General features: G+C 40.6%; 1 protein-coding gene across 1 annotated transcript; it reads left to right on the plus strand.

The window, feature by feature from the left end:
• Window positions 1-1308: 1308 nt before the first annotated feature.
• Window positions 1309-11524, plus strand: zmp:0000001301 (uncharacterized). Its single transcript, XM_065965730.1, has 19 exons — window positions 1309-2603; window positions 2988-3068; window positions 3234-3306; window positions 3457-3499; window positions 3878-3956; window positions 4673-4761; window positions 4836-4982; window positions 5100-5151; window positions 5323-5423; window positions 6049-6134; window positions 6619-6700; window positions 6790-6875; window positions 6972-7059; window positions 8096-8144; window positions 8320-8410; window positions 9240-9340; window positions 9464-9548; window positions 10893-10997; window positions 11174-11524. The coding sequence occupies exons 2-19, from the start codon at window positions 3007-3009 to the stop codon at window positions 11276-11278; spliced, it is 1524 nt and encodes a 507-aa protein (XP_065821802.1). The 5' UTR covers window positions 1309-2603; window positions 2988-3006; the 3' UTR covers window positions 11279-11524.
• Window positions 11525-12664: the final 1140 nt, after the last annotated feature.

Genomic DNA, 12664 nt, shown 5'->3' on the forward strand with positions numbered 1-12664 from the left:
GGTAGTGTGTGTGTGTGTGTGTGTGTGTGTGTGTGTGTGTGTGTGTGTGTGTGTGTGTGTGTGTGTGTGTGTGTGTGTGTGAATAAAACATGATTAGAAGGAGAAAAAAAATAGAGTGGTGACGGTGGAAACGTGACCGTTCGGCTTACGTCATAAATCAAACGAGACCGTTAAAGATGAGCGGCACGTTTTCACCGATTTATGCCATGGGGGGGAAGAAACCCAGCTTCCATGTTTTTATTTCACAGGACAGTGATAATAATGAGGATGATGACGAGGATTTTCATCTTTCTTGTAGGTCACAGAGGAGAAAGGAGTCTGCAAAATGAAAACAAGAAGCCTGGACTGAATAAATGAATAAAAACACAGTTTATTAGTCTACATGAGGGACAAAAGGGAACAATAACTCCTGATGGAATCATTCAATCGCTGTGAATCTGGGCTGATTTTCTGTTCTGTTTAATGTTTTAAAGATGAAAAATTAGCAGTTTGATTTATTTTAAAAACTTTAAAAAGATGTGAGACTGAGTCAGCGAGCGGATAAATCTGTGAGATGGTGAAGAGCTGGGAGCATGAACACAGACACTCTCTCTGCAGACTGCGCCCCATCACATGAACTCTAAAGAGGCACAGAGAGCCAAGTTGAGATGAGTCAGCAGGATTGTGAATTCTGGTCTCTGAACTGATTTTGAAAACATGGGAGACCAAAAGACACAATGACAGTCCAGACCGATTTTTAATATTTACGATTAGGCTACAGATCGGGAAGGCTCTGGCTCAGTCGAGAGCAATCAAACAATAGTATTGACACCACACACTTGAGGATCATTTGGACAATATATGGTGCTAGAATTAGCGTTATTACAAAAGTAAAGTCAATGCACCTTTATCTTACACTTTTACAAATGTCCAGCAGGGGGCGATCTTATTGGTATAAAAAAGTAGCAAAGCTGAATGTAAGACTAGCAGTAGTTCTGATTTGGTCAAAATGCAGTATGGAAACAAGTAAGAGGTCTGCAGTATGCCAGAAATATGTCATACTGATACTGGAAAAATCTACAGTATGCATCTGACAAGTCTTCTCTCGTACTGTTTCCCACAATTCAAAGTGCCAACACAATGTGTAACAGGGGAAATGATCACAATCAGACCAAACCTCACAAAGATAACACCAATTAACTTTTATGATTCTCTAAATCATGAAAAATCTAAATGAATCACTTTATTTTTATTTATTTTTTCACACTACAAGTGGATGCTACAGTATAGCAGCCTTTGCCCTCGGCTGGGTTGTTGTTTACTTCCTCATTCGAAGACCGGAAAACCAGCTAAGTCGGGCCTGGTATACTGGAAAATAACCAGCGACATGGCAGTGATACTAATGCTGAACGCATACAGTACTTACTACATACTGCGGTCGATTGCCGCAAGCGGTTTCATACAACAGCCTAAGAGTGGAAAAACCAAACGGCAACATCCTGTGTTGACAAATGAAGCCGATGCAGAAGGGGAAAATCCTGCAGTTCATTGAGTGTCCACTAGAGGCTGTCTGCAGAAACACTAGAAGTCACATACACACCCATTCAGAAAGCCAGTTTTTTACAGCAGATATTAACATGTTTACAGCCTGGTTCAAAAAACGAAAAAGGTCTGATTAGCTCATGACTTGATCTGCACACACTGTACGCGAGGTGAATTTTTTGATAACTCATCCATTTGATTATAGGAAGGATAAGATCTACTCACAATAAGGCGTTGGGCTGACCTGATTGACAAGAGGGTGAGATATAACTGTTTGTGAAGAGGCTTAAAACCCGCCTCAGCCCGAGCTCTCAGTCTGTTATTAGGTTGACTCAAAGTTATGCTGAGACAGGATTTCCAGCATGGAGACCAGCATCGATGGGACTCTGCAGGAACAGGCTAGTCTTGGTATTAATATTTACAGTTTATGGGAAAAGGCCGGCTTCTCAGTTGATTTAGTCCCTCAGTAAATGTTTGTTATCAGACTAAATTTATGGTCTCAGTCTTTAGTTTGAGGTCTTCTTCAAAACAACAAGATGTTCATTCTGTAAATGATGGTCCCATTTAAAGTTAAATGGATGTTAAAGCAAGATTATGTTTAATGGATGTGAATGATTTGTATCTCCCATGATGCGTATCAATGTCTATCCATCCTTTTATACAAATAAATATGTGAACTTGCACTCTATCATCAAACCAAAACCATCACAAAAAGCTCAAACTACCTTTTAAAATCTGAATCAATAAAATATAACTGAGTTTTTTTTTTGATAATGTTGAGGTCTTCATCAAAGTTGTTTTTTAATAAACTTCACTCAGGACCTTTTTTTTTTAATCAAACAACAACTTCCAACATCGATTTTGTTTTTTTTTCTGCCCTGTTAAATGCTGACCTGCTCTGGTCGTCCAAGTGTTGGGAGGCGTTGCCTGGCAACAGTGTACCTGCAGCAAGAGGAAAGTGTATCCCACCTGTAAGCTGAGACACAGAGGACAGCTGTCGGACTGTGAGCCGGAGGACTCCCCTGTGGCTTTAGAGCAGAACACCTTGAAAACCAAGAAATCAACTTCCAGACGGATAAAAGGTAGGTTTGATCCTGATGATGTTGTTTTAATTAATACATGTTCAGAGAGGAGCCAAACTATGCTCTTCATTTATTTAACTTAAGGTGGTTACTTGAATGCATCATGTTTGTGTAGCGCTACCTAGAACAGGATAACATACTCTCTTAAAAAGCAAGATCAATTTAGTGATTTGTAATTGAATCTGTCATGCAGTGACCTTTTTCGGCGGTAGATAATGTCCCAAATTATCTTGATTTGACCTGCACTGGAAATTCACTTTTTTCCTCTAATGGTTCCTTGTCCTTTGAGAAAGTTCCTGAGGTACAAAATGTAGCTCATGACTCAGATTCCTGTACCTTTTAGATGTTAAAGACGACGTGTCTTTCGTTTTGTGTGTGTGTTAGTGAGATTGCAGAGGTGAAGATGGCATTAGCCAGCGGACACTGGATAGAAAGAGAGATGAGAGGAGAAGCCCCGAGTCCAAGGTGGGTCTTTGTCCCTGTTTGAAAACACTGAACAATCCTATTGTAAAGTTCTGTGAAGTTATTCTAAGCTTCACGTTGTAAAAATAAATAAAGGTCTGTGATGTGGTGGATGCTCATCATAAGAGGGACAGACCTTTTCTTACTGCCTCACATCTTCTCTTACAGATTCGGCCACGCTGTAGCTGTTGCAGGAAACGTCGTCTTTCTGTTTGGAGGAGCCTCCAGAATCAACAGAGAGGTGACAGCTTTGTCCTTTTTTTCAAACCTTTTAAACTCAGAAAAATAAGACAACTTCTATTTTCCCTTTAAACATTTGAGGCTCTTTAGTCACAACATGAAGTCTGGATGGTAAAAATCTGCTCATTTCCTTCATTTCCCTTTAATTCAGGAGGAGAAGCCAGTTTACTTCAATGACTTCTACATGCTGACAGGTATGAACTAAAGATGCAGATTTGACATTGTTAAGTTCAGATTGTATTAAAGTTGTCCTGTGGAGTTTTTGACCTGAACTATTGCTGTAAGTTTGCACAAGCCGGTCCTCAATTTGTTTCTATGTATCATTTGTTGGCCGAAGTTTAGGCTGCAATGTCTGCAGAAGGTATTGGCAATATTGTTTTATGGACTCATGCATTTCCTAAGAACCTGTCTTTAAATTAGATATGCAAAGTATTCATTTACAAACTTAGATATCTGACTAAAGAAAATGTATTATACTGACATGTACATTAAACTACTAGCAGCCTGTTGCTACACAGCCTGATTGGTGGATTTTAAGTAAAATATAAAATTAACCAGATACTTTGTCGTAGTTTCTCCTGAGGATTTGATGTGGGAGGAGATTCCTCAGAACGGACACGTCCCCTCAGCCAGAGAAGGACACACTCTGTGGTAAGCAACAGGCTGTAGTCCTTTACGCAGCGTCCGTGTGCCCAAAATCCGACCTCTGCCCTTTCCTGCTTGTCACACAGTTTGATTCCAACAACTGAAATACACATCTGTTTCTAAGTGGCTAACTGAAATCAAGGCAAGGTAACATAGAACATTGCTGCCAATGTAGGTCAAAATAAGCCTTCATCGCTGCAAATTACCATTCAAGGAATTCAAAATAATATAGACACAAAGGAATATGTAATCAACTTCAGCCACTCCACCAATGGAGGTCGGTGTGCTCAGAGAAGGACCTTAGACGTTCAAAATAATTCACTGGACTCCTTCTCTCAACCAGGAACCAAAGAAAGTGGAGCACACTTATCCCTTAAGGCAAAACTTATTTTGATGCAAACACTGAGTCTTCCTCTGGTTTTTGACTCAGAGGAGAGTCCACTGAATTATTGAATATGTAATCTGCAGTTCAAAATAGCAACAGAGCTTTGTCTTAACAATGATCTGTTATTTTTATGTTCTGTTTAAGAAGTGTTTAAATTATTTTGGCCAAGCGGTGCCCCGTTTCCTTATTGAAATATTCAACTCCTAACATTTGAAGCTCAGTGCTGAACGGCTCCTCCACATCGAGGGAACTCTTAAACCAGGGACAGGACCGTTAGGGGGACCAGGATGCCTCGATGCACTTCCACTGACTGAATGTCTTTTTCTTATTTGTTAAGTGTTGTGAAAGGAAAGCTGTATCTGTTTGGAGGAGTGTCCAGCCCCGACGCCACCGAGTGCCTCGCAGGAGTCTACAGCTTTGATATAGGTGAGAGGGGACGAAACATGTGAGTGTCACATTAGCTGCAAACAACGCAGTGACTCATGTTAATTCCCTATCAGTGTCCCTGACCTGGAATTGCTTAGCAGTCGGGGGAGTCGTCGTCAAGACCCTCAAGCACAGCTCTGTTGCCGTGGGAGACAGCATCTACGTGTACGGAGGCATTGTGGGAGGGAATCTAACCGACGATCTGATGGTTTTCAACACAGGTCCTTACATTGTTATGCCATAAGACTGGATAAACTTCCCTTTTTCCTTTGAATAAAATACATAACATCTCCATAATCATGATTTTTCTGATATTTTCCTCTCTGAATCTGTTTCAGTGTCTCTCACCTGGACACCTGTTAAAACTAACGGCTCACTGCCTCCTGCCTTGTAAGACACCTACTAATCATTCCACAGAGGGATGATTAATTGCATAACTTTTTTTACCTGTATAAAAAAACAGCACAGGGGCTCCTCCTGTTTGTGATCATAGTTTGTAATAACTGCTTACATGTATCTTAATGACACCCTCTTATATAATGTGTGTTAATGTGTGTGTAGGTGTGATCAGAGTTTCGCTCTGGTTGGAGATCAGCTGTTCATGTTTGGAGGTCATGATGCAGGTGGAGACTTCTGTAAAGACCTCCATGTTCTCAGCACAGGTAAACACTGTCTATAGATGCCGTTAAAGCCTCTGGGGGCAAAGACCATGGACCTCATGTGAAGCAGGCTGTGATTAGATATCATATGGAGCGATTATTGTATCACAAATCTGCAAATATGTAGATAAATATGTACATGTGTATATACTTATTAAACACTGTAAGGTGCTCAAAGTGATAAAGTGAAACACAAGTCTTCGATTATAACTGAAGCAGGCCTTTTATTTGTCTGTCTGTTTACCTCCCTCATTGTGTCACAATCATGCATTTAGAGGAAATGGTGACGGTATCTCAGTGTGAAGGGTCTTGGGTTGGGAACCAGAGGAGGGTTCATTTTTAAAACAATGTAACTCTTATTTCTATGGACAGATCTGAATAAAGAAAGTATCTGACATTTATACTTCATAAATGTTAAGAGTCCATATTGTTCTAGAGATGCATTTTCAAAAGTCTGTGTGAATATCAGCTGCAAACAGTGTTTGACTCTGAATTGTCTGAAGAGGAACTTGAAGGATGGATGCACAATATGGCAGCATTGAATTAGTGTCTGTTATATTTTGTATTCTCCTGTGAGGTTCATGTTATCACACCATGCATGCGTCGTTCTTTTCTGTTTGTCTTATAGAGAACTTGGTGTGGCAGAAATGGGAGGTGAAAGGAGAATCACCTGCAGCCTGTAGAGGACAAACACTGACTGCACACCATGATAAAGTAACCCCACCCACACACACACACATGCACGCACACACACACACACACACACACACACACACACACACACACACACACACACACACACACACACACACACACACACACACACACACACACACAGATGTAGGTTTCTTGACAACATTTAAAGGGACACACAGTCTGAGGGTTTCCACAGAGACATTTTTAGCATCAAGAAAATGATGTTCAGTGTATGTGTGTTATAGTCTGAATATTTAAACTGCTTCAGCTCGCAGTCAGACAGCCGTTTCCCTACAGCTCCTCCTGCAGGCTTCTCCAAACATTGCACCCTAAAACATTTACTGTATGTTAAACATGGACCATGCATGGGTCTCCTCATGTGACCCTATTTCATTTAATACAAGCTGCCCTTTTGAGGTCCTAAACTTGACATCTGATCAACACATTCTGACAACTTTGACTTCATTTATGCTGAATTTTCATCGAGTTATAACTCCTACAGGATATCTATCTATTTGGTGGTAAAAGCACAAACGAAGACGGCACAGAGTCATCTTTAAATGAAATCCACAAACTCAGTATAGGTGAGTAAGATTAAAAAAAAAACTCAATCATGCTGGATGAAGACAAAGAGTTATACATTCTTTAAATATTTGACTCCGTGTCTCTCCAGCTAAGATGAAGTGGAAGGTTCCTTTGTACGTCGGGATTCCTCCTGCCCGTCGGTACGGACACACCGCCTTCATCCTTCACAGCCACGTCAGTGTTTAATGAGAGACTTTCAAATAATGTCACTTATATGACCTATTACGTGTCTTTTGATGTAAAAAAGTATTTTCCTTGTTTGGTTGACAGCTGTTTGTGTTTGGAGGGAAGAATGAAGAGCAGGAGTTTAATGACCTGAAGGGGATGAAACTCATCAACCCCTCAGAGAGACAACCAGGTACTTCATTTACATTTTACATCAAATTACATAAGCTCTCCAGAGGAGGCTGCTGCATTTATTTCAGCTGAAGATGCAAAAATAAATCTGATTGTAAAGACGTCTATGACAAAACAGTGCTCCTTCTAAAATGATTTATGCCCTCAGTAAACTTTTTCCTAACGAGTTTACGGTCTCAATCTCTAGTTTCAAGTCTTCTTCAATACAGCACAATGTTCATTTCATAAATTATTCCCCAATTTGGACTCATTAAAACAAAACATCAGGGCTTGAGGGCAGGGTTTGGGGTACTTTGAAGACCTGCAGGAGGTTGTTAAGATGATCAAAAAGTGTCAGAAAAGATGAAATGTCAGTTGTAGCAAATGCAACTGTTGTTTCTAAAGTATTTTGTTATTGTGAGCACAGTGCCAGGTTTAATAATCACTGCAAGGTTAAAATAAAACAAATTGATCATTGATTGAAATGCATCAGCTAAGTTTACCTATTCTACTGAATGTTTTTTTGGAGTAATCCCAGGATGAGTCTGCAGGGGGCGCTAAACGCCAAGTTCTGAAAATCACGAGATAGTTTCTTGATATGAAAAGGACCGAGCGTCAAGCTTCTACTGACTCCTTTCTCCCAGCACTGGAGAGCAGTCCTCCCCAAAGCATATTATTGAACCTTTACTAACGCCTCTGAAGCTTCACCCTCTCGTCTACATGTGGTCACATCTGGCTCTAAAAATCCAAGATAGTGACAGCAGAATTAGAAACTCAAGGCTTTAAAGAGTATCATAGTGTGTTTCACTTCTCTTTTATACAGTCATTTATTTTAATTGTCATTTTAGTGTGGTGCTAGAGGAAAGGTCAAACAATCATAAAAATGAAACTGTTCATTCTTAACACTCAGCAACACGCAATAAAAAGTCATAAAATATGGCCTTTAGATTTTGTGTTTAGAAAGGGACAAATGAAACAATGGCACAGAATTTGACCTTGAAGCTTAAAAAAGTGGCAGAAGCTAAGGGGCAATAAAAGAAACATACATTTCTCCACAGTGATGAAGGAGATTCTGTCAGAGTTTGGTCTGCAGGGAGTCAGCCACAGGTCAGCTGCTGCTGCTGCACACATACTTGTGTTTCTGTTTCATTTGTGTGTGAGTGTGTGTGTGTGAGTGTGTGTGTGTGTGTGTGTGTGTGTGTGCAGTTTCAGCTTCTCGTAACGCTCTGTTTGAGTCTCATATCTCAGTTTGAACACTTGGGTTTCATTCTGGTTTCCACAGCTTCACCCCCACAAAGGTTCCCAACGTTCGCTACGAGCTGAACGAGTCTGCTCCACCCAACCAGTCCAGAAACACACCGGCTGACGCACAGGTGATCCTGTAACACACACACACACACACACACACACACACACACACACACTGTAGCAGTATCTGTAAACATAAAGCATGTATTAGATGTTATCATAGAAAATGGTGGATTGCTCTCTCTGGGTGGGGAGGGAGTCTTTACCCTAAGTGAAGGAGTTCAAGTATCTCATGGTCTTGTTCATGATGAGGGTGAGATGGGCCGTGAGATTGACGGGGGGGATTGGTTCAGCCTCACAGTAATGAAGACATTGTACCGGACCTTGGTGGTGAAATGGAAGCTGAGCCTGAAGGCAAAGCTCTCGATTTACCAGTCTTCATGGTTCCAACCTTCCTCATGGTCATGAGCTTTGGGAAGTGACCAAAAGAAGAAACAAGTTCCTCCGAAATGTGTCTGTGCTCAGCCTTCAAGATAGAGTGAGGAGCTCAGACATATGGGGGGAACTCGGAACAGACCCGCTGCTCCTTTGCATCGAACAGAGCCAGTTGAGGTGGTTTGGGCATGTGATCAGGATGCCTCTTGGACGCCGCCCTTTGGAGGTTTTCCAGGCACGCCCAACTAGGAGGAGAAACCGGGATAGAGCCAGAGCTCGCATCTGACCTGGGAACACCTCGGGAATCCCAAAGGAGGATCTGGAAAAGTTGCTGAGGAGAGGGAAGTCTGGGTTGACTGAATTGGCCTCTTTCCACCCCGACCCGACCTCGGATAAGTCAAATATGGATGGATAGATGTTGAAGTAGTCATAGCATGTCTCATAGTGTATTTAAATGTTTTGTTGAAGCATGATGTCTTCTACCTGTAATAATATCTCAGGTGATATTCCCTCCTGCAGGTGTGTGTTCACAGAGACTTCAGTACGGTTCGAGATCAGGCGATGAAAATGATCCAGACAGCGTTCTCTCTGCTGGACCAGGAGTTTCAGAAACTCGACAGGTACATCTACATCTTTGTTCACCTATGTTTAGCATGTTTCACAAATCTTAATGGGACAATAAATGTCTCACATTAATTATTGTGAAAAGACATTTCTGAATGGATGTATTTTTTTTTTTGCAGGGAAAAATCAGATTTGTCTAAAGCTGCTGCTGCTCTGCAGAGAGAGAGAGAAGCTCACGAAGCTCACAAACAACAACAGCAACAGGTTCAGTACTGCAATCATCCCATCGACTGTAATCACTATAGTTATACCAAACTCATCACAATTCACTAAATCAATGTGTTTTGGTCCAAACAGTCGTATCTTTTTAATGTAGTTTAACTGAATCTGTTATAGTTTAAACAATCTAATCAATTACAATTAATTCTAATACAAAATAATTCTATCCAATCCAATCTTTCAGCCTCAGATGTACGGATAAACATGGTCATCTGGTAATGGATACTTACAGAATACAAACTGTTCAGCATGTTAGTGATGCTAATTATCAAATCATCTGTTTCCAATAAGAGCATTTGAAGAGCGCAAAGCCCTGCCAACCAAATAGCCAATTATTCTAAGACATGCTAATGTTTTACAGATATTTCCACATCTTGATATAATTTAGTTAAAAAAATATGATGGTGTCAATAGCGGTGCCGAGCTTTAGTCCCCGCACCTTTGACCTGTTGTTTTATACTTCCCAAACAGAAGTACCTCGTATAGCTTCCTTTTTAAAGGAGAAATATGTAACTCTGACACCTAGCGTTCAAAATGGGTTAGTAAGGTCACTTCATCATTTCACTCACTACACATCTTACTGATTGCTCCTTTAAGTTTGGGGAAAGCAGAAAACACATTTTAATGTTTGTAAAGCTGTGACATATTTAGACTGTATAACATAGTGAAGAAAACAACCTGTTGGGAAATAAAGGCACTACAAAAAACTGTATGCTTAGAAGGAAATGTTGTGTTATGTGTGCATCTTATCCAACATTCACACTCCCAGTGGGAGGCTGTGGTAATGTTCTACTTTAGTGTTGCATTTTGTGTTTATGTAAGAAATCACTTCTGAAATATCAGTGCACATCGTGGACACATTTGTCTCAGCCTGTGAGGAATACACGCTGCTTGTTCTGGTTGAGACAGTAGTGACATTAAGTTACATAACCTCCACTGGAGCACATATTTTATTACATCGAAAAGAAAAGTGTTCCAAGCCCCCGAGCAGTGAGTGGTTTCTGTTGTATTTAGGCTCGCTGCTTCCAAGAAATGTCCGCCAGACATTTGCATAGAATAGAAAACACCAATTACAAGAATGTCGAACTTTGAAATAAGTTTCAGCCTTTTCTGTCACAGTGTGCACAATCAAATGGTCATGTTAGCTTTGAAGTAGTGCACTCGGTCATCAAATATGGTTTTTATTAACTTCCTCAAAGTTGAATAAAAATGGAGATAGGTGTTTTTTCCAATCAGGTTGTTCGAATCCTGCTGGCATTCAGAAACAGACAACAGGCATCAAAACTCTGAATTCCTTTGAGGTAATAATGTATGTGTTGTTCGTTTCAGGAGCTGCAGGAGATGCTGGACAGACACCGCGCCCAAAACGAGGCATGGCTTCGAGCGAGAGCCGAGGAGAACGACCGAGAGAGGAAGGAGCTCTGCAGACTCAGAGTCAGTAAAACATTAAAAAAACAGAACTTCACACAAGCTTTTCTCAATCTCCTGTTGTTCACTCTACCTCAGGTCACTGCTCTGAGAAACAGGAAAGATCCTCAAAGAAGGCATGTCAACTTTACATCTAAAAAAAAGTCCCCCCCCCCCCACCCCCCCTTTGTCTCTGTGCTCAGGAGGAGGTGCAGCAGGAGCAGGAGAGGCTGAAGGAGGAGCAGAGCAACATCCAGAAACGCAGCGAGCATCTACTGTCCATCATGCAGCAGTTTAAAGGAATGTGAGATAGATAGACAGAATGACCACTTATCTGTTTTGTTATTCATGTTTATTTAATTTGCTGAAGGTTAAATATAGATGGGGATCTTTCAGGTACAAATATGTGTCTTTTTTAGTATTTTATTTTGAAGGTGTATAACAGGAGGTTAAGTATAAGCAGAGGAAATAAAAAAGAAAAGCAAGAAATCCTTTGCAGGCCTTCTTTCTATGTATCAAACCTTCCTACAATGAAAATATGTTTCTAAAGTAAAGCACAACTTCTGGTCTTTTTTGTTCAAGTATAAAGCTAGACATTCGTTTGAAAACTTTAAAACATTTCATTGTGAGTTGGAAAACATAAAAAATGAAGAACAAAACGGGAAAAGGGACAAAATCTACTTTAGTGTTGCAAACTCCCTCATTGGGAACAATTCCAAAAAGAAGTTTGCACTCATTGCACTTATTTCAAAAATAAAACGTCAGGTGGACACAGGCCCTTAACAAGATTCATATGTTTCCACTCTGTTGTGTTACTTTATCACATTAAAAAAATACACAGGAATATAACAGCCAGCAGATATGTGATGGTAGTTATAATAAATGGAGATAGAAGGGGTGAATAAATCCTATTTGTATGTGTGTGGACATAAACTTCATGATGACCCTGCAAGTTGGTACCCGGGGCCACCCCAGTCAAAATAGTATGGATGCACCGCTGTGGGTTCAAAATCAAACATGTGAGAAAGAAAAGTCTCTTTAGTACAACTCTGACAATAGGAATAAAAAGAGACGTGTTGCTTTAAATACTGTAAGAAAAAAAAAGCGCTTTTTATTTCCATTTCTCTCTCTCTCTCTCTCTGATCGGTCACCATACATGTCTGTCTGTCTGTCTGTGTATTTTTTTTCTCTGTCTCTCTTCATGTCTGTCTCCTCCTCTGTCGCATTCAACAGCAGGTCGGATCACTATTACGCAGGGAAAAACAGCGTAATGCAGCAGTGGCCGTCCTTGTATCTCTTTGCGGTTCCACTATTTGGCAAATCGAGCGAGGGGCGGAGAGAGAGAGAGAGAGAGAGAGAGAGAGAGAGAGAGAGAGAGAGAGAGAGAGAGAGAGAGAGAGAGAGCGAAAGAGCGAGAGAGCGAGAGAGAGACGTCAAGTTCACAGCATTACACCCGGAGGTGGAGCTACTGTGAAAAATAAGAGCCTCGATCAATTCATCATAAAACTCTTCAGCATTTACTGTGTTGTTCTAAATCAGTTAAGACAGTTAAGTGTTTGAAGGGTATTGAGAAGTTACATACTTTACCTGCATAAAAATAATATGCAGTGACTTAAGTCTGGTTTCTCTTTTCAGACAGAGATGACAGAATAAAAGCGTTTAGGTTTCACATTTTAGAGTTTACATTGATAGAT

Source organism: Labrus bergylta, chromosome 17, assembly GCF_963930695.1.
Source record: "Labrus bergylta chromosome 17, fLabBer1.1, whole genome shotgun sequence".
Classification (NCBI taxonomy): Eukaryota; Metazoa; Chordata; class Actinopteri; order Labriformes; family Labridae; genus Labrus; species Labrus bergylta.